Source organism: Charadrius vociferus, unplaced genomic scaffold, assembly GCF_000708025.1.
Source record: "Charadrius vociferus isolate BGI_N301 unplaced genomic scaffold, ASM70802v2 scaffold269, whole genome shotgun sequence".
NCBI lineage: Eukaryota > Metazoa > Chordata > Aves > Charadriiformes > Charadriidae > Charadrius > Charadrius vociferus.
Window position 1 is genome coordinate 1,351,119 of NW_009660184.1, and position 22,722 is coordinate 1,373,840.

At 36.7% G+C, this 22,722-nt stretch overlaps 1 protein-coding gene across 1 annotated transcript in view; it reads left to right on the top strand.

Annotated features, from left to right (window-relative positions):
- Positions 1–22,722, top strand: part of ASAP2 (ArfGAP with SH3 domain, ankyrin repeat and PH domain 2) — a 165,003-nt gene that overhangs the window by 108,234 nt on the left and 34,047 nt on the right. Inside the window, 6 exon segments of the mRNA XM_009893265.1 lie at positions 3,611–3,685; positions 5,223–5,272; positions 15,970–16,099; positions 18,200–18,285; positions 19,666–19,741; positions 20,251–20,337. Of these exon segments, the coding sequence (XP_009891567.1) occupies positions 3,611–3,685; positions 5,223–5,272; positions 15,970–16,099; positions 18,200–18,285; positions 19,666–19,741; positions 20,251–20,337 (504 nt within the window).

Consider the following 22,722-nt stretch of genomic DNA (forward strand, 5'->3'; position numbering starts at 1 on the left):
CTCACACTACTGGGAAAACTTTTGGAAAAGTATTCAATCCAATAGTGCTTGCAGTAAAAAAAAAAAAAAAAAAAGAAAATAACTTAAGCAATGATTTATCAGCAGGCAGTACTACCATCAGTTGTGCACACCCAAGTTCATTGGTGGTTGAGAAGCCCATAACCAGCTACATGGACTACATCTACTGTTTAGTAACGGCAATAGGAGTCATATCATACACTTTTCAACTGCCTGAATTTTAGTTTCAGTTAAAAATGTATTAAGGTCCACTCTGCTTATCTGCATGTTTAAGAAAAGTTTTTAACTTTTTTTGCTTGGATTTAGGAAACAACAAAACCTATTGAAATACTGTAGACACCACTATCTCAAGCTCTTCTGAAAAAGACTCATTAAAATAAACGGGAGGGCTGGCAAATGAAAAACTTCAGTGTTTAGCCATAGGCTCTTAAACTACTTGAAAATCTTCTTTCCCCTCACAAATGTTGGCTTTCATGCTGCCTCTACCATGCTTCTGGCAGCTATGTTTGTTTATTTTTATGTTCTCCCTCCTGCCATTTCTTCTTCTCCTCCTCTGAGCCTTCTCCAACCTAGGAAGTTCTAATTTATTACCCTGTCTCTGTCATCTTATCTTGTTGGAAGCTGTCAGAGGAAAACTGCGAGTCTGCCAAAGCAGCAGTGTTGAAAGTGGAAACCAGGTCAACTAACGTGTTTTTTTTTCTTTCCTTTTTTAAAAACACATGAAACTTGCTGATGTTCCTCTGACACAGGATGATTCTAATTTCTGTGAAGCTTTCCTGTACCTTTGTGCATGTATCTTTTTAAAGAATATTTTAACACATAAAATAGTCAAAATGCAGAGGCAGTTATATACATTTTAACTCCTTGTATACACACAGAGTAGGAGCAGCAGTATATTAATGCTTCTCCTCATGCCAAAAATGGGTCTGTATTTTTAGATAGTTCAGCTTAAGCTTCCCAAGAAAAAAGGGAAAAACATGTAAGATCTTTCTTCTGTATCCCGCTTACTGATTTATAAATATGAGCAAGTATGATTCATCTAACTAGGTTAATAATGACAAGTTCATGTATTATGTATGTTTACATTTGTTGCAAGTGAAATAGGAGCACAGGGAATACAATAGACTGGTAGTAATACACAAGTGATGGCACACAGAAGGAATTGATTTGAGTAGGCAAACGTTCTCCAAACTTTTTAAAAGAATATTGGTTTCTTTATCCTATTCTTTTCTGAAAGTCACTTTGTACTTTCAGGCCCCATGACTTGAAATTGTGGGAAACATCCAGAACTGTTTTGGAGGCTGCTAGATGTTTATATTAATATGTCTGGGTTAATATGTGAGGGTCTGACATTTTTACCTGGTCTAGTAGATGGTGTCCCTACCTATGGCAGGGGAGTTGGAACAAGATGATCTTCAAGGTCCCTTCCAACCTAAACCATTTTATGGTTTTATGATTTTTTTCTTTTCTGACTTAAGGAAAAACTAGTTATCTTGAGTCTGCTGTTGAGAAATTCTTTACTCTTGCTTTGTGCCAAATTATCTGGATTTGAAGAATAATTAAATGGAGGCTATGAAAGTATTGATCTTTAGGTTAGACTTTTGACTGCATCATACTAAGAAAGTAGAATAACAAAGTAGAAAACTTTGCAAAGGATGGGATCTTAGATGAGGCCTCTTCTGCTTCTCTACCTAGATAGCCGTTCTGGATGTGCATGCCCCTAGGTGTGCGTGTTCCATCTGTCTTTTTCTGGAAGTTTTTATTTTTTTACCTAAGTTTTATGTGACTTAAACAATTTCACTTATCTCCTGTACCTACAATGTATAATTTTATTAACTTTGAGCATGGTTACGGTGATATGCAGATGTTGTAGTACTACTGAGAACTTAGGAGATGGATGGTTTCCAGCACTGCCAGCTAAGCATGTGTATATGTAACTCATTCAGGTTTTATAGGAATTATTTTAAAAACAAACACAGAGAGTTGAAATTTAACTCGTTGATTCTAAGGGATTGTGGTTGTGTCCTGCAGCTTTTTGAGGGAGATGAAAAGTAGGGTGGAGGAGGGGAAATGTGATTTGTGGTAAGAGTTAGAGACCAGATTTTCTATATTTCTTCAACCTTCCCATGTAGAGACAATTTGTTTAAGATTTTAAATTGAGGTATGTTCACTTTCTTTTTGATTGTTGGCTAAAATTTCAAGCAAATACAGTAAGGTATTATCTTTGAAGAGGAAGGGTTGGGGTTTGGGGGCTTTGTTTGTCTTAATAGCAGCTGTTGAGTACCACTGGAGAGAGAGACCCCTGAGTATGTTCTAGTGAGGCCACCAAGTAACTATAGGGTGGTAATGTTTTGTATTTTTCCATTCTGGAGAGTCTGAAGCATCACAACTGGAAATATTTTTTTTCTTTAAGTTGCTGTTAGTGTCCTTTCTTCTCTGGATGGGTTATGCTAAAAAGGACTTTGATGTTCCTGACATTGTTCCTGAAGAAACAGAAGCATTTGTTGCTACACGATGCAAAGTTATTTCTGTACTTTGAATGTTTGAAGTCCATCTTCATATATGCATTTCAGTGCTTCTTGAAAAAATCAATAACATCAAAAAAAGAAACCCATCCAAAGGCAACCTTCACAAAACTGCTGCAAAAGTTACTCTGATTTTTTTTCCATCATGTGGTTCCAAGATACTCTGTTTTTTACTCTGCAGTGCAAACCATTTTAATTGTTACAGCTTAAACTCTATGCCTAGACATCATGGCACATACCTTAAACATTTTCCCTGAATCACAGAGGATTGGACATGAAGTCTCTCTTTTCCTTGTGTATGCTACTTACTGTATTATTCCTACTGTCTTTCTTCAATCTTTTTCCTCATCAAAGTATTATTGTAGAGATGCTTACCTAAAACCATGGTTATTTTACTGTTGTCTTCATTCGAATTTTTTTTTCTTCTTGAAGTACTTGTTTATTCTTGAATTACTTGCGTGCTGAAGACCTCATAAAATCCTTACTTGAAAATTTCTGTGAGATAAACAGTGCAGATGTGTTTCATTTTAAAAATACATAGAAAATATTTGAATAGTGGCTTTTTTACAGGCCAGCATTTTTTGTCTTTATAATTTCTGTCTGAGTAAGATGTCATGTATTATGAGAGCAGCAGATATGTTTTATGAAATAGGTCTGAAGAGAATGGAGAATAAACAAGATTAATTTGAAGTATACTGATGAACTTAAAATATGTAAGTGCTGACAAAATTGTATGATTGTTTTCATATAATTTAAACAGTGAAATCAGGCAATGTGAAAATTAGCAGTCTTACTTTGCAATAAGTGTTGGATGAGATATTTATCATCAGTGGTAATTCTGCAGGTTTCCTGCTGGCTGGGGTTATAGTGTTTCCAAAGTAAGTTTAATTAACTTATGTTGCTTCCACCTTTGATTGCTGGCTGTACTGATAAAATCTTCATAAAGCAGGGCTAGAAAAATAATATCTAAGATTTCTTTGTGAAACTCTGTCTCATTTCACACATTTCAGAAAGTATGTTCTGCATTAAAATGTATTAAAAGTTTTGATGTAATTTTCTTGTTACAGATTCAGAATATGAACAACATAATCACTTTTCCATTGGATAGTTTGCTGAAGGGAGATCTGAAAGGGGTAAAAGGGGTATGTTTCTATTCTTGTTTATATATAAAATTATTGTTGGTACAATAAATACATTTAGCTAGTGTGTTAATCTTATTTGATGAAAGGCATGGGATGCTAAAGGAATGTATTAGCTTAATAAACAAGAATTTTTTTTTTTGTTTGGCGAATTGAATCTTCCCTTCTCCCACATGCTATTGACTATGTATACAAAACAACATTTGAGAAGCTTTCAAAGCAGCCCTGAGATATAGAAGATAAGCAGAGAAAGAGGTGTGAGAATTTAGATATTTACATAGTTTTGGAGGTAGTACTTTATCTAAAAGGATTATTATTAATATATTTATTTAGCATTCTAAACTTACCTGAAACTATACGGATTGTTAAGAAATACACATTAGAGTGCATGAGAATAGGATTTTTCTTAACAAAGCTGAAATCTGTTTGTGCCCTGAGGATATTTTGTATTTGAAATAATAATAACTTAGGACTCAAATGATGATATGTTTATAATAAATTTCAAAGCCTATAGCCAACAAATTTATTTGGCTTACGCTTTGTTTACTACTGAGCAAACAGGAAGCGACTGGCAGCTATTGTTCTAGGACATAGAAGGAAGAAGAAAAATGCACATAGTCTAAAAATGGTCTCTGTAAATTACTAGAGGAGAAAGAGCTTATTTAGTAAGATAGGCTTATTATCTTTGCCTTGCTTGCTTACCACATTTCACTCCTCTTGTTCTTCTCTTTATGTCAGAATAAATACATTTATTATAATACAGTGTTTGCCACATGTTCCTGACTTGAGAAAATAATCAAGTGCTGCTTTAATTAATTTCAAAATTGTCAAAATAACTAGCTGACATGTAAGAATTAGTTCCTAATCTGTAGTTGCAAAGTTTTTCCCGTGTCTGACAGTTAATGTTTTTTCTGTAGTTGGCTAATCTTTTGAACTCGAGCAGAATTTCAACTGCTGCATTTTTAGACATCAGTGAAATAATTTTACAACGTGTTAAGATGATTTTATCCAAATTGGCTTCTTCAGAGGGAAAAATAAAGGAATTTCGAACATAAGTAATCCAAAATTCTCACAGAATTAGTTATGTGGAGCCATATGGCCTATAAGTCAGTGGGAAATTGGTTTCTTCAACTTTAGTGGGATGAATCAAGCCCTTGGCCAAGGCTATACCACAGCCTCAGGACAGACGCTTCTTTCCAGTGGAGCCAGAGGTAGAATGATGAGAAAATAGTGAATTTGATTAATTGCATAGTGTGCTCTTGGGATGATATGTGGTTATACCTTTTAAGGAGTAAAGTGGAGCTGTAAAAAGCATAGTAAAAAGCATCCAAGAGATGCTTTTAAAAACATGAGTGTATTAATTCTGTGTACAAGATTGTTTTTCCTGTGTGCAAGATTGCTTTTACACAATCCTTAGGTGAGCTATTCAAGAAAGAGTGGAATCTCTTATTCTAGTAGGTGCTGGAAATGGCCAAGGTGTGTATTCATCGTTATATCCACAGTATTTTTCATGTAAATAACTGTATCTTTTTCTTGACAGGACCTGAAAAAACCCTTTGATAAAGCTTGGAAGGACTATGAAACTAAAGTGTACGTATCTTTTAAACTTTTATTTAAAAGGGAAGTATAACTGAAATCTATAAAGGTCATTATTTAAAGTTGAGGTCCCAACTAGAAGTCCTAGCTGGGAAGCTGAGTTTTTTGTTTTGTTTTTTTTTTTTAAACCTGGAGAGATCTGAAAATACAAGCGCATAGACACAATCATTTCAAATTCTGTAATATACAACTTATTTCATGAGTAAATTGTCTTTTGTGTGGGTGTATTTGTTAGTGTGCCATGACAGTTGGTGTCTGTGGTAGACCTCTTTGCTTAATGAAGTTCCAAGTAACGAGCATAATCTCCCAGTGAACGTTCTTCCACTGCATATTCTTCCACTTGGGTTGAGAAAGTTTTTGCTTTAATTGGGAAAGAATTTTTTAAAATTTTTCATAGTGTCCATATTACTACCCACATGTGGAAGTCCAGTTCATTTTCTATCTTCTTTACTTTTGGAGGACACTACTATATAAAAGGAAAAGTTAGCGCCCCTGTGGTTTTGCCCTTAACTACCAAAAGTGCAGCAACATAATTGTACTTGATGTCCTTTTAAGCTTTTCCTGTTGGTGTTTTTTTTTCTTCTCCTCATCAGTGACTAATTCACTATAATTAGTATGTTTCTTTAGTCGGAAGAGCACAGCAGAAATTATATACTTTATGCCTGAGTGTTTTCAAATGTCATAACAAAAAATATCAAAAATAAGCAAGTCAGAATATAGTTCTGGATTTGTTAGCCTACAACCCATGTAATGACTCTTTAATGTCTCTGGCTCTGGTGAATTTTCTGAGACCATGTGCAACACTGAGGTCTCTAGGAAGACCTTATTTGATACTGAGCCTTTGGCACTTATCAGCGAGGTGGTAAGGCTGGGGAGGGCGTGAGTTCATTTGCTGCTACCGTTCCAAAACTGCCCACGATTCCAGATTGATCCAGTAACCTTGGTAAACCACATTTAATTAGTGCGGTTTATTTAAATATATGGATATTTTCTGCATTTCATGACAAGGTTGGATGTTCTTAGCAGGTGTCTAGAAGTGGATGAATACCTGTATGAGTCTTGTCAGCTGTCTCATGTTGCATGTCCAGCCCAATTTACTATAAGCCACTTGTCTGAAGGTGCCTGATGCACAGTATAAACAGCTCCAAAATTAGTTTCCATAACAGAATTTTATATCCAGCTAAATAAACTCAAACGAGTTGACAAAGCTCAGCACCTAAAACCAAACAGTTAATTTTGGTACCTTGTAAATCTTCAAGTGGTTTGATCCCATACATCAGAACAGTTGTTTCCTGGGTTGACAAAGTAAATTGTATCAGCACAGCTGATGGTCTCTGAAGTAGAATTTCATAGTGGGTTTTATTCCTTATTCCTCTAGTTTTACCTGGATTGTGACTATCGGTTGAACTTCGTGTCACACATCCATCATTGATCTGCTGAGACAGTGCTGCATGTATCAGACCATTTCTGATGGCACAGGTTGAGACGAATCGCATGTGATGACACTGTTTAACATAAATAGCTTGCAGATTCCCAGCCACATAGATTGGCTAAGAATCTAGCAATATTTTTAAAAAACTTTTTAATTGCACAAAATTATAATGATTATCTGGTGGTGCCCACTGTCATGTGCAGTCTTCAGAAATTATTCCTGTAAGTGGTTTACTCACAAATGTAACAAGTTTAGCAAGGTAGCTGAATTTCATTATTCCTTTTGTGAGTAACAAGGAGAATGGTCTAATTACTGCTTTCTAGGCTCAGTTTGTGAAGAGGACCTGAGTGGCTTTTGGTTTTTGAAACTGCCTAGCTATAGCTGTATTTTCATAATAAGACATTCTGAAATGTTGAGAAAAACCTCCAGTCTGGTAGTCTGAATCCTCGGAAGATTGTGGTGGCTCCAGTGTTTCATGTTCTTAATACCAGTGAACAATCTCATTTGGTGCTGTGCCAGTTACCGGCTGTTGAAGTAATTAAGATTTCTAACCATTGCCCATGGCAGTAGTTGATCTTTATGGGCCATAAAGAACAGTCATGTAATTTAGTCTGCGGTTGTCTACCTGTGCTTGATCGCTGGATCTGAAAATTTGTTTGCTTATGTATAACGTATTCATAGTGACATCCCACAAAGTTTATGTGCAGAATTTAAAATACATTTGCATGCTGCTGGGACACATACCAAGAATGCTGTTACTACTGGACCAAGATCCCTGATGCTTTTAGAATTTCTGATAGAATATTCACCAGGATGAGTATGTTGCAGTGATATATAGATTTGTACTTAGATTCTCATTTTGGTCAGAGCAGGTGGTCTCTGTCAGAGTCAGATACTGAAGAAATATTTTTATTTGCTCTTTTAACTTAGTTTAAGTGCTTGAGAAGTAAGAACACCAGTAGAAAATGTAATTTAAATCTGTATATTTGAGGGTTCTCATTTGAGTTTAAGGACAGTAGATACTTGGAAACATTGTTGTGTATGTTATTTCATTCAGAACCTGAAAATGTGATGTTGACATGTTTATTTTTTATCTGTGGGACTGAATTCAATGCTGCTTGTATGATATCATCATGGTTGTTTTTTTTCTTTTAACCAACAGTCCTTTAGAAAGCCTGCTTTATGACTTTGCTTTCAAGTAAGACAGTTGGGTTTTCATCTGAAACAGGTTCCTTTTTCCACTGTAAGGAGATATCTCTTTCTAAGTTACCTCTGTAGTTTCTGCAAGATCTTTTTTAACAAATGAAGCACACCTCCTTGACAATGCTTATTGCTAAGCCATTTATGTGTCAGGTTATTCAACATGCAAAAACTGAAGGTAGCACGTGTTCATCAGGAAATTCCTTCAGATCCATTACCATTTTCTGTGATACTTCCAGGTGGTGGGCTGGTACAATTGCTGTGTGCTCTAGGTTTTGCAAGTGGTTAGATGAAAGCTCCACATCAATATTCTAGAGTTTAAAGCTCTCAGTCTAGCCTGTTGGACTCCTTCACTTTGATCAAGACCAAAGGATCATCTGCTTCAGGCTTGGGATAGGGACCCTGGGAATTCTACGTACCGGAAAATTCTTTAAAACAAGAGGCACTTGTGTGTGTGTGGTTGTTTTACAACAGCTGAAATTACTTATTGTGGCTTAAGTTTGGCAGTCATGGAATATTGTTTTTCGGTGTAAGCTGCCCCACTTCTACTTGGAGCAGACCAATTTTCCATAGTTCTGTTGAGTTAAATTCAGACTTGAACTTCCCGAAGGCCCCTGCCCCTCCAGTAGGACTATGGGATTTGTCAGATCCTCTTGTGCATAAGATCAGTTCCCAGATAAGTTGAAATGTTGCCAGCTCTTATTATTGAGTGTTGGTCTTTACAAATCGGAGATGGGAAGTTTAATGGTGTGATTTTGAAGCTATGGTGAGAATTTTAATTTAAGCCTGAATCTGTTCTGGTCAGCTTTATTGTCTACTGAATTTTGGACAGAGAAAAACAGTGAGGTTTTTCTGAGTTGCTATTATATATGCCACTGAGGTTTCTTGAGATAATAACTGTTTTGATTTTGTGGCTGAACTAAATGGATCCGAACTTCCTTATAGCTGTGCATTTTGGTCATCTGTAGCAGTGGGTGGATGCAGAGTCATCTCAAGAATTCTTAATCACAAATTGAATTTCCTTGTTATATTATCTTCACAGTCTCTGCCTTGACAAAAAGGGCAAAGGGACTGGGGAAGCTAACCCCAGTCTCACCTACAGCTTCTGTTGCCGGAGTGGGATGGTGGACGTAGGTGTTCATAGCCAGAGGTTTGGTCAGCCGCCTTCAATCTGTTACCTTAGATGACTCCTTGTTTGGACTGTGCTTAAAACCAGTCCTACGTTTATGCTTAGTTAGCTATCTTTTCTAGCGATGCTTCTTCAAATATGTGAATATCTCTTTTTATTCTTGGGGTTCTTTTTCCTCTCTTTTTCTTTTCCCTTTGGGTTAACAAACTGTTCAAGGCTGCTGGGCTGTTCTTTGTCTGCACATCCCTCTGTATCATATGCTTAAAATCATATCGTTCATCTGCATTTTCTAGTCACAAGTACAGACCTGTGAAGCTAAGCGCCAGATATCAAAGTGATATTTTTGTAGTTTGTGGAGATGTGACAGTGTCTTCATCCTGATTTCTCTCTCAATAGGCTGTCTTTATAAGGAAGAATTGGAGCTTATTTGCCTCAGTATCTCATCTCTCTTACTTGCACCTTTGTGATGACATATCTGGTGCTAATAAACCCAAGTGTGACCTATTTGAAAAGAAATTCAGTTAATTAAAAAATGGCATTTGTTTTGCTTTTTACCCATAACAATTTCTGAGCTGCTACTTCAAGCTCTGTATGTAATTAAGTGTGTTTAAAAATTACTATGTATCTAGTTTTGTTTGGGAGAGCGATGTTAAGATCCATTCTTAAACTCTTGGATCACCACCCATTAATGTTGAATGTTATGCAAATTCTTCATCCTGTAGCTACATAACTTCTCAGAGTATGTTCCTGAAGATCCCCTTAGTTGAAGTAACTGAGGGAGATAGGATCCATTTTTCTTTATACCTTGGGACTGGTTTCGAATAAGGGAATAAGAGGAGCAAGTAACCCCATAGCTTTATGCCAGCCTACCTCCATCAAAAAATTGGGAACATCCTGAGGTGACAATTATGAGTAATTCATCTTTTCTCACCATCAGTCATTAACGTACTTCAGTTGAAGCCATAAAGATTTTAAAATGTTTTTAAAGCTTTAAAGTAGTTAAAAGCGGTGCATTTCTCTTAGGACCTCAGTTACAGTCTTTGTTTCCCATATAAGAGCTGGGCGATGCTGCCTGCCACTACAGCGCCACAGCAGGACTAGTCTGTCTGCGTCCTTTGGGTAGGATTGGTGCAGACTGGGCTTTTTTTGTTATGAGGCAGTTGCTTTTCCCCATGTACCTAAACACTAATGGCAGGCACGCCGGGGGACCATATGGGGAAGGAGTACACATGTCATAAAAACTGCTCATTCTCCCAGCAGGCAGACCGTATTCAACAAGGCAGTGAGCCAGACTTCACCCACATTCTTCAGTTTAATCGGTCCTGTTGTGGTAGATTTTGAGGTAAAGACATTATATCAATTTTGCACAGGAAATAGAAGCATAAACTTACTGAAGCGTATTATTTACTCATTTTTTAGCTGAATAGTAGTCTCTGTATTCCAGACATAAACCTGTCTTTCCTGAAAAGAAAGAAATGTTAATTTTTTAAATAAAGGTGTCTTATGCCTGTAAATATATATTATCTTCAGAAGTCCTCTGCTAATAAGTGTTGTGCTAATGCTATGAAGCATAAATGCTTAATGAAAACTAACAAGCTTTTCCTGGGAAGGCTGGCTCCCTCTCCTTCTTCACCGTTCTCCTTTTAAAAGCTGGGCATGAGGTCCGTTATGCACAACTGAGTGAAGAGAACAAGTTGTTTGAATGTGCTTATGGGATTATAAGGTCAAGGCAGTAGGCTGAGGTGCATTACATTACTGTGCAGAAATGCAAGCACTCATATCTGGATATAACTGTCATTAATGATTTGTTTCTGAACCATTTGAAGTCAATGGAAGAATGAACAAATTCTTATTACAGTCTTCTATAAAGATGTCTGCACAGCTGTTTGATTAAATGATGATGTTTCCAGTTTGGTAAACTATTTTTTTTAAACAATATGTAAAAAATTAGTCTTAAAATTCTGCAAGCTTTTCTCAAATTACTTCTTCAGAGCTCTAACTTGACTCAGCAGATCATTGATATTCTTAAATCGTAGATTTTTCTGCCACATTTCCTTTTGAAGCATGTACATGAGATAAAGCGGAGGTCACATCTTGAAAATAGTGGCATAGAATGAAAGTGCTAAATGAGGTAGCTTTAATACAGAATCATAGAATAGAATAGTACAATCATTTAGGTTTGAAAAGACCTTTAAGATCATCAAGTCCAACCGTAAACCTAACACTGCTGAAACCACCACTAAACCACATCCCGAAGTGCCACGTTTACATGTACCTCCAGGGATGGTGACTCAACCACTTCCCTGGGCAGCCTGTTCCAGTGCTTCACAACCCTTTCGGTGAAGCAATTTTTCATAATATCCAATCTAAACCTCCACTGGCTCAACTTGAGGCCGTTTCTTCTTGTGCTATCGCTTGTTACTTGGGAGAAGAGACAACTCCCACCTCACTACAACCTCCTTTGAGGTACTTGTAGAGAGCGATAAGGTCTTCCCTGAGCCTCCTTTTCTCCAGACTAAACAACCCTAGTTCCCTCAGCTGCTCCTCATAGGACAAGGTGGGTCCTCACCAGTGTCGAGTACAGGGTCACTTACCTAGTCTTGCTCACCACACTATTCCTGATAGACGCCAGGATGCTGTTGGCCTTCTTGGCCACCCGGGCACACTGCTGGCTTATATTCAGCTGACTGTCAACCAACGCCCCCAGGTCCTTTTCTGCGGAACAGCTTCCCAACCAGTCTTCCCCAAGCCTGTAGCTCTTCATGGGGTTGTTGATACACAAGTGCAGGACCCAGCGCTTGGCCTTGTTGAACTTCATACTGTTGGCATGGGCCCATCAATGCAGCCTGTCCAGATCTCTCTGTAGACCTTTCCTACCCTCAAGCAGATCAACACTCCCTCTCAACTTGGTGTCATCTGCAAACTTACTGAGGGAGCACTCGATCCCCTCGTCCAGATCATTGATAAAGATATTAAACAGAACTGGCCCCAATACTGAGCCCTAGGTGACACCATTTGTGACCGGCCACCAACTGGATTTAACTCCATTCATCACAACTTTTTGAGCCTGGCCACCCAGCCAGTATTTCCCCCAGCGAAGAGTACGCTCATCCAAGCCATGAGCAGCCAGTTTCTCCAGGAGAATGCTGTGGGAAATGGTGTCAAAGGCTTTACTAAAATCCAGGTAAACAACATTCGCAATATGCTGCTCTGAGCCTGAGATTTCATAGTAAGTCTTTTTATTTTGAAAGAGATTACCGGCAAATTAAATAGAAAAAGCTTTGAATGGATCTGCAGATATTATGGGTGAAATAGTGGAAAGACCTGGACACATTTTGCTCACTCTGCCCTCTTCTCCCCCATCCTCCAATGCAGGATGAGTGAAGGGGAAAAGCTTTCTAGCATTTCCAAAGGGGAAAGATGACTTCTCCATTCAGGACTTGGGTGATAAGAGAGTGAGTCGTGCTTCATTGTCAACCTTGACAGACAGTGGGAGAAAATAAGATGGAGGCTCGCTCACTGAAAGGCTAAAATGCCAGAGCTGAAATTGGACAGTCAGGCTGAAAAAGTCTAGACAAAGAAAGGATATTTGAAATTAAAATATGTAATGTTATTTTGTCAAACAAAGTAGCCCTTGGAAGCACTGCATTTTCCAGAGTGCTCCCCATTAAAGTCTCTGCCTTCTAGGTGCTGTTCCGAGTCTCTTCACCTTCTCACGTACATACTCAGGCTCAGCCTGGGTTACTGCTCTATGGGGAAGGAGAAGAAGAGAGCTGCTCTCCAGCCAGCCAGTTCACTACTGCTGTATGTACACAGGGTGTTCTAGTTGTTTACCCTTGTTCACTGGCTGAAAATAAACACCAGTCATTGGCTTGTTAAACAGTAAAATAGGTCCTGTCCTTTTTAAAGTTAAAAAAAAAAAAAAGCCTACTTTGATGTTTATTTATACCATGATCTGTATGACAAAATGGATTTCTTTGAAATAATACAGATTAAAATTTATATTGAAAACCAGTTGCTTTTCAGATTGAAGCTGTAAAAATAGTCATATAGTGGAAACTGAATGGGCAAGGACGTTTATTTTGTATCTAATCAACTTTTCTGTTGTAATTCTTTATCGTTTATTTCAGCTTTACTTGTCTCTTACAGAAATCTAAGCTCACTGTATATTAGTCATGTGCAGCTGCATTGTAAATGGACTGAAGTGTGCTCAGATTTTAATCTTAGTCAGCAAACTCTATATATGTGCTGTCGGAGCTTCAAGAACATCAGCTTTACAAAACATTTACTTCTTTCTTATTGCTTCTAGAGGATTTTTCTAGAGTTTTCCTAGTTTTCTTGTTGATTTTGCTTAATTGATCTGCCTGGAAAACCTGAATACCCTGCAATATTTGGAAATCCCACAGTGGTACATTGTAGAACTGTCTTTGCCAGAAGGATTTGGTTAATGTCAAGTGACACTTGGAGCTGGGTTGACCCTTGCATTTGGATAGGAAACACAGCGAACCTTTAGCACTCAAAAGATTTGCATGCAACACTGCTGTACGTGGTTTCTTTGTTTCCCTAGAAACAGTGCCCTGTGGTATCAGTTAGATAGGAGCTAGCATATTACTGTAGCAAAACAACAGGTTAAATTCAGTATTACAAAGCTAAAATGTAGTTACAGACTAAAAGCCTAAATAATAAGGAAATGTAAATGGGAAATACACGATCATTTATCTCTGGTACTTGTCACCAAGTGATGGTTTGGGGTTTTTTTTGTACTGTATCTCTGAAGTTTTTGAAGCCATGGAACCTTAAGCTCCAGCAAACAGCTTCAAGGATGTCTTGTTTCTCTGAATTACTTGGTAGATGTTAGTATGCTTTAGTCTTGATTTAACTACTCTCTGCCTTTGGAGTATGATTTATCCTTTAAAGAGTAGAAAGGACTCTCTCACTGAAATCTAGCTCTTCCTTTAAAAGGAATTCAATTTCATAAAACAATGTATGCTGTAATATTGTGCATAATGTTTGAATCTTTGGCAGTATTAGTTGTCCTTTTGTTTAACTAGCATTTAGAGATACCTTATGACATGCTAATAAACTCTTAAAATTTTAGAGGTGGTTATATCGTCCTATGTTCGAGTATTGTTCTCTGTAAACAATGAAAATATAACTATCAATTGCTATTGTATTGTTAGACTTGACTTGTATTTCAGTAAATTCTCTGGCTTCATGAATTGTTAGATTAATGTGGAAATTGAGACAACTAAAACTGTCCTGGATCTGTGCTCTGAGGTTTGACTTTTTTAGAACTATCAAGTTTGATATAATGTAAACTCTCCACTAGAAACTGCATATTTGTCACTTTCTGTGAATCTTTGTAATGGTTTATCTTCCTTGTTCATGGTTGATGTCTGGTTAATTCTTGTGTTTGGACTCTGTATTCTGTGGCTACAAAATGGCATAATTGGCAGTAAGTGGGTAAGAGTACAGACTTATTTTTGATGAAAACAGAACATTCTGGAATTGAGTTTTTATTCAGGAGAGTGAGAGTTTTCAGAATATTTATTTCAAAGGAGAGGAGCTTCCCTCCGAACATCTGTTTCTGGCAGGACGCAGTGGGCTGAGGAGTGCAGTGCTGGCTGGATGTGCTGGCTGCCGGAATACTGCATGGGGCTGGCTCTGCCGTGCCTGCCGCTACCCAGAGCGCAGTGGTGCTTTTTGAGTTGCTGTTCAAAATGTTTCCCTGGGGGAATGTTACGGCACGGGATTAATGGGATTAATTCTAGATTTCCCTTGCTGCTTGAGGTGTAAGAGGAGGCAGTTTCTCATTCTTGAGAAGTATAAATACAGAATATATTGTTGACTGGAAGTCCTTAGACCATCTAGGGCATTTTCCCATAAGCTGTTAGGGTATTGTTAACATCAGGTTAAGAGAGCACTTGAGACATGTCATCTTTTCAGAGAGAGAGCTGAGAGACACTTGACTGCCCAAGAGGAGGTACGACAGTGCGTGTGTTATTTGTTCCTCTCATCTGCTTCCTGTATTCCTGTGTAATGCTTCCTCTTGCTCAAAAGCAGTATAGCATTTCCTCAGGAAGCTCTTTCCAGAATCTTCAGCTTTTAAATGGCAAACTAAAAGTCTCTCACCAAAAAGTAAACACCATCACGTATTTTCTTTTATTAATATCTTTTTTTCATGTCAGGCTAGTCTAACTGGCCAGTATAATTATGCTGCTGCCTTTAGGAGTAACATGGAGAATAGCTTTAACAAACGCAAAAGTGTGTTTAGGGGAGTTATACTCTATGGCAGGCATTGGCTATTCATTTATATTCTGCAGGAGAACCTGTTTTATTCAGAGGTCTTGGAAAACATTCATGGAAACTTTTAGGGAATTAGGACAGCTGGTCTAGCAGACTTAGAAGTCTGCAACGCAGCCGGCTGGCCGGCATTCCCAGTGCCAACTGGCTCAGTAGCAAGTAGAGATGGCAACTGTGATTTTGGCTTAGGGAACCCTGTATATATAGAAGATGACTTGATGACAGGCAAGACTCAATAAATCTGATGACATAATTGAAGTCTGTTAACCAGTGTTTGGTCAGTTGGGATTAAACATCTCCCTGCATTTTAAATTAAAATTCATTATTTTGTTTCTGGATTTTTCTTCTTCGATGCAAGAACTTAGTATCTTCCTCTCATTTAGTATCTTCTTTTGGAATATCTGTCAAGACATTATTTTAATAGATGATTGACTTAGATTTCAGCTACTGTATGTCATTGCTGATCTTTAGTCATTGTCAAATTCCAAATGAAATGTCATCTGGAAGTAAGACATATGCAAAGCTACAAGAGTTTGGGTCTGCATCTGTCAGTAGACTTTGTGAATAATTATATTTCCTGAGAGGCTGTGGATTTCTCACTTTATTGACTGATTCTTTGCCTTATAGTACGAAAATAGAGAAGGAGAAAAAAGAGCATGCAAAGCTGCATGGGATGATCCGTACAGAAATAAGTGGAGCTGAGATTGCAGAAGAGATGGAGAAAGAAAGAAGGTTCTTCCAGTTACAGATGTGTGAGGTAAGAGTCAATGTGAAATTCATGTTGTTCTGTTAATATTTTTAGGAAAATTTTGAGAAATGCAATTGTTTAATGGCAACTCTGATGTTGAAGGGAAATGCCAAGCTATTAGTGGACTCCATGTGCTAAACCACATCTTTTTTATCCTGATGTGCTAACTTTGCAGGGAATTTAGATCTCTTCAATTTTCACTTAACAAGTAAATTGTAGAATAAGTAAATAATGCAGAAATCAATCAAACACTAAGAGATGATAATAAATAAGGCTTTACACTAGTGCTTCACTGTAAGTTATTTTAAGTCCTAGATCATTCTCTGAACTGTTCCCTATGCTGACAGCTGTTGCGTTATTATGAGGAGACACTTCAGTCTAGCACACTGTTGGGCTGGTGCTGAAGAAAAAGTGCTAAGGAGGGAATACAGTTGTCTTTCAAGATGTTTCAGAATGTTTCTACTTTGAAATCTTTGTGATTTCACCGTATGTTAAGTCTGATGTGAATATTTTTGAATTGATTCGTTTAAGGACATGTCAGGTTCCGCAGTTGGGAATTCAAGTTGCTTGAATTGTTCGTTCTTTCTATGCATTGACTCAAAAATATACCATGGGTGTTTCTTCTGCTTTTACTATGATGATTAGAGCTAATTTGACTCATATGCCAACATAGCTTATCAGCAGTTGTCCTGAATACCACTTTTAGTAACTGTTTGCACTGATACTGAGTAGAAAAGCTTCGCATTCTTATACGGAGTCAGACTAAGGTATTAAAAACTGGTGAAGGGGCTTGAGTACCCAATAAACATATGGATGTTGCCAGCAAATTGCCCATCTGTATCCTTCCTAAGAAACAACCAGGAACAGATGCTTCTCTCTTCCTGTGTCACCGTAAAGGAGGAGTTCATTTTAGTCAGTTGTAGTGATAATAAAATGGAGGATGAAGTCTGTGAAATTGAATCAAGTTTCCTTAAATATGGAGTAGCTGAAGTGTATCCTGTTTCTCTTCTGATTTTGGGAAAAGTAAGTTTAAATTCAGTTAGTTCTGAATAGTCATAAAAGGGGACCCTCTTCTAGTTTTGTTAGTAAATCAGAAGTGTGACATATTGTAGTTGTATCATAACTACAGGCTGTCTCTATAAATTGTGAAAGTGAACCAAATACCAGGTGCCTAGAGCTCCATTTTAAATTAACAGGAGCTAGAGAGGTGATTCTTCTAACTAAATACTACCCAGTGCACATGTCTATATTTAGGCTAATCATCTGTTCACTGGAACCAGCGTAAAAAGCTGCAACATTGAAAGCTGGCACTTGGATACTGCTTTATTTCAGTGGGCTTAAAACATTTAGGGTGTACTGTGAGTAGGGGAAAACCAGATGCATTAGACCATTGCTAAGAAGACTTTCACTCCTTTGCTTGGAGGTCACTGTCTAAGCAGGGGTTAAAAATTGTCATCTTTTAATGGACAGTTAAGGAGTCCTGTAAATATTTGGTCAATCTTACTTCTGCTTGCATGGCTGACATCTTTTGTGCTATGGTATTCAGGGGAGGACAAAAGGACACTAATTGCATATTTTTTTTTAGCTTAACAGTAGATTTTTAAGCTATAATTTGCTGTAATTACCATGTATAAGGAATTGATAGAGAAAATGATAAAATCGGAAGGCAGGTTTTAAAAATGGTTAAAATGATCCCTTACTTTTTTTGAGTAAACTGCTTTCTTCCTTAATGACATCTGTTTAGCAATGAATTTAAATACCAGTGAAATAGCTACCTAGATGGGCTGCTGCCATTAAGAATGAGTTTCTAAATTTACTACAGAAAGCCTTTTATGCTTCCTTTAACACAGGCTTGCACTAGGAGCCATGAAGGATGTTTTAACAATTTTGAACTAATCATAGTGAACTATCCCCACAGAGTATCAAAAATCAGCAGTGACAATTACTTTTGTGTAGTTAACCCTTGAAGCCACTCTTTGATGCATTCTCTTTTAGGTCTTCTAAATCTTCAACTGTTAAAGCTTGTTGAAATATAACAGAAAATAAAATATTTTAAAAAATACTGTAGCAGTAATAATTAATTTCTTTTGTGAATTACTGTTTTAACAGTACCTCCTGAAAGTCAATGAAATCAAGATTAAAAAAGGAGTGGACTTGCTTCAGAACTTGATCAAGTATTTTCATGCTCAGTGCAAGTATGTTTTAGTTTTCTTTATATCTACACAATAACTGGAGCAATGTTTTGTTTTAAACTTTTGACATCATCATAACACTTTTCTAGATTTTTTTTTTTTTCCCCCAAAATAAATCTGATTCAACTATTCTCGCTGATGTCTTTTGACAATTTGCTGTTGTCATAGATTAGTCATTGTTTTTGTTACTGTATCTCAAAACATGTAATGAGGTTGAGCTAGTCACATAGAATATAATTGTGTGTTCCAAAGGAGTGATGCCCAATAATTTTGCACGTTTCATTGAAATGGACTTACTAGTTTGGTCTATTAGTTAGCGGTCCATTTGTTTTGACAGGCTTTTTTGAGTCTGACTAGTATAGGTCTAAATTAATTCTGTGCTTAAGAAAAATAAATTGCACAAGCAGTGGGATAAAACTGTATTGAAAGAATCACTCTTTCTCTAATTAATTAGAGGACTCAGTAATAAAACGCAAAACTCTCATTGGAATGATGTGCTTTTTTTATCGTAGTCTTGCAGATCAATAATAGAGCAATAAAGTCATAGCTATAAATTTGAAAAAGCCCCCTATTAACCTGTTCAAATAAGTAAGTTTTCATCTTAAAAGACAAGTCTGCATCTATGTAGGTTTTTTTGCTGTATAGTTATGTTGATTTTAAAATCAGTTTTGCTTGTACTGTGTCATTCATCTGCTCTGTCCATTTAATAAGATTTCAACAACATAAATGCTGTGTTGTGTTGTCACTTTCATGTCTGCTTCCCAGAGTGAAAATATTTTCTGTTGCGAATGATGGAGCAATTTTTAACCAAATGCGCGTGTAGTTGTGGATTCTTTAAACTTATTTTTAATTCTCACTTTTTTTTTAAGAGCGGAATACTTGACATAGATAACATTACTGTGCCAATACAAAAATACATATGGTACAGTAAGATGTAACGTATTTAGTTTGCCCATAGGCCATAATTAAAGCTTGGGAAACAAAGGAGTTTTTCTTTAGTAGGAAGATTACATCTGACATGAAATTATTTGGCTTCAAGAAGTCACAGTTATTTTATATCTAATAGAGCTTTTGCTGTGCTACGAATGAGTCTTGCTTGTTCTGGACCTTCAAAAAGTGGGATGAGAACCTGTATTTGAGATGAGAATGAGGAAAACATGGAGTGGGTTGTGGCAGTTCTGAACCTAATTGGGATTTTGCGTGTTAGAATAATCTATGATGGAAATCAAGAGGTGGATCAGTCCAAGATGCATAAAAAATAGATGTTTAACGTTTTGAAGTTTATGCCATGGCATAATAATGTGCACATCTTCCTTTGGCAACTTTTAAAACTGAAAATACAAAGTAAAGTTTAATAACAGTATGCTTTTTGTTTCTTTTAAGTTTCTTTCAGGATGGGTTAAAAGCAGTTGAAAGTCTCAAGCCTTCAATTGAGACACTCTCTACAGATCTTTATACTGTGAGTATCAACCTTTCACATTTGTGTAGTAAACTTAGCTTTTTACAGTAAAACTGTGACCATTTTGGTTTGGGTTGGCTGACTTTTAATAGTCAGCATTTTAAGGCTTTGAGTAGATTTTTGAGTAAAATTTTGTTTTAATATACTATCCAGAAGCCTTAGTTTCAATTCAAGACCCTACTGTGTAAAATGTTAGAAAAACAGCCTTTGCTCTAAAATGTTTACTGACTAAGTGGAAAATAACATATGGTTTCAAATAGAACACAAGGAAGCAAGAACAGTGTGAGACAATACCAAAGCCTTAACCCAGCAACATCCTAGCCATTATCAAGTTTTCTGAAGATATAAATGAAAATAAACTCATCAGGTTATCTTTTTTCTCTGTGTTTTAAATCCTAAAAAGCTGAACATTTCACAGAAAAAGGAACAAATTAAGTAGCAAGTTTGAAAGAACCATGTTGAAAAGAAATAATAATGTTATTTTTAACCTGTGTTTTTATTCATTCAAGATTAAACAAGCACAAGATGAGGAAAGAAGACAATTAACACAGCTTAGAGATATCCTAAAATCAGCACTCCAGGTTGATCAGAAAGAGGTGAGAATATAAGGTGGTTTAACTTTGGAGTACCCATTTTAATTACTTCTCGTGTAATGTTAGTATTTGAAATAGAGTTATTTTAACTTTAATGAGCCACCTCATTTCTCTTGTTTATTCCTCCTTGCTTTGATGCTGATACTGAATTTTTCTGACAAAGGCAGGGTTTTTTTTAAACGAATTCCCACTAAAAATATGTGAGACTTATTGCAAAATAATTTCTTTCTGTTACCAATATTGCCAAATAGTTAAGGTGGTGCACTGTCTGGGAACTAACAGACAATGGTGTGTTGTTGCTCAAACTGAGAATGGAAGAACTTTGACAGGATCAAGGAGACCCCGTTAGTACAATCTCATGTCAAAATAGTATTCCAAACTGTATCAAGATCACATAAAACTGAACTTCAAATCCCAAAACACCTCTTATCATCATCTTCAAAACTGACGGTTAAGTTTGCTACTCTGCTGCAAGATGCCAGTTTTCAAATGTGCAAGAACTGGGTCAGTTTGGCAATCTAACAAATAAGTATTTTTTGAGTTTTGGTTATGATTGCTGTTAGATTTAAAGAATTAGTTTAAAGAATAGTTTTGTTTGGCCAAATCTGATCTGGAAGCAAGCATCTTTTGTATAATCTAATCTTAAATATTGGGTCTACTTTTGTTTCAGATTACTAGTGCTTCCTCCTCGTATAAATAAATGCCAGCCAGCTTCCTTTGTGTGGCTGCTGGGCCATGAGTAAGTGATGAATGAACTCCCTCCCCCCTCTTCTGTCTCTCTTTCTGAGAGGGATCACAATGAAATAGTTTAGTCTGTAGAGCTCAGACTTCCTTGATCTTTTCCGGTCGTGCTTTCATCTTCCCATAAAGGTTATGGTGACTCCTAGCTTTTATCAGTGGCCAGATGATGGTTGTTGAGCAACCTAATCTAGTGAAAGATGTTCCTGCCCATGGCCTGGGTGTTGGACTAGATGATCTTTAAAGGTCCCTTCCAACCCAGACCATTCTGTTATTCTATGACTTGCTGATAGGCATTCAAACAGCCTTAGATGCTCTTCAGTTTGAGGTGCTATTTGTTACCATGTGAAGTTTGTGATAATGACTGTTGTGTACAAAGTCCGATAGAGTTTGCAGGCACTTCCTTAGGTTCTGCCTGGCATTTAGGGCTCACCGAGGGGTGCATTTGCTAAAAACTTTCAAACTTGAGCTCTGTGGAATGAAAGACTAATGATCCTAGTGGAAATAGGGACTACTTTGGATTCACCATTGATTGCCCGCTCTCAATAAGGAGTCTTTGCTGTTTAGGGTGTGTTAGCAGGCTTCCTGTTTTATTTTGTTCTTTATTCAAGAGACATAATAGAAGCAGTTCATGGTTGCTGGGAATGTTGCATTTCTATGTTTACCTGTTTATCAGTGATACTGATATTAAATGTATATGGAAGATGTGGTGAGCACACATCTTTTTACAGACTGAAAAATTTAATGATACACATAAATTTATTACTTGTACTGGTTTTGTTGCATTTCAAAATACAAGTGTTAAAAGTGCTTTTTAAAAATTCATTATTTATTAATTCTGCAAATTTAGATATAGATGCTTACCTGCAGAGCATAAGAAGTACTATAATTAATTTTAAAGTTGTTTGAAGACGTTAATTAATCAGTGGGATGTCAAACAATCCTGGTGTAATTTACTGTATGATCCACTAATATTATTTTTATCGCACTGTAATTTCCTTTACTATAACTAATTTCTTTTTTCTTCCTGAAATGCATTTACATTTTGTGACCGAAGTCTAGGAGAGTAAGTGTTACTATGTTTTAATGAAAATAGTTGGCATGATTTCCATTCAGATTTCAAGAAACTGGATTTTTCCTCTGAGCTTTTTTCTGTTGGTATGAAAAGACCGGTTCTTTTTTCCTCCTCTTCTGTTTGTTGTATTACAAAAAAAAAAAAAAAAAAGTTTGTTCTTGGGAAAGAAAACTGCTGTAAGCCAAATTGGAGATTTCCTTTTTACTGTCTTTTGGGAATTAAATCCAGTTGCTTGATTTGATGTTCTTGCAAGATTTTGAAGATATATATATATATTTAGTTAAAATGGCATTCATGTATGAAATAATAGAACGTTGACAAATATTGTTGCTGTTGTCTTTTGTAGTTTTTTTTTTTTAAAGAGACACAAACACTCATAGTGAACCTTTTTTGTTGTGCCTGTATACATAGTTTCCTCCTGCACAGAACTTGCTCAAACCTGGTTTGTATTGAAACTTCTGTTTGAAACCTCATTGTGTGCACACCTCCGTAATTTTTAATTTTTAAACTTTTATTTTTCAAACCATACAGCTCCTACAAGTTTCAGGGTGAACCTGAGTCATACTGCCTTCATT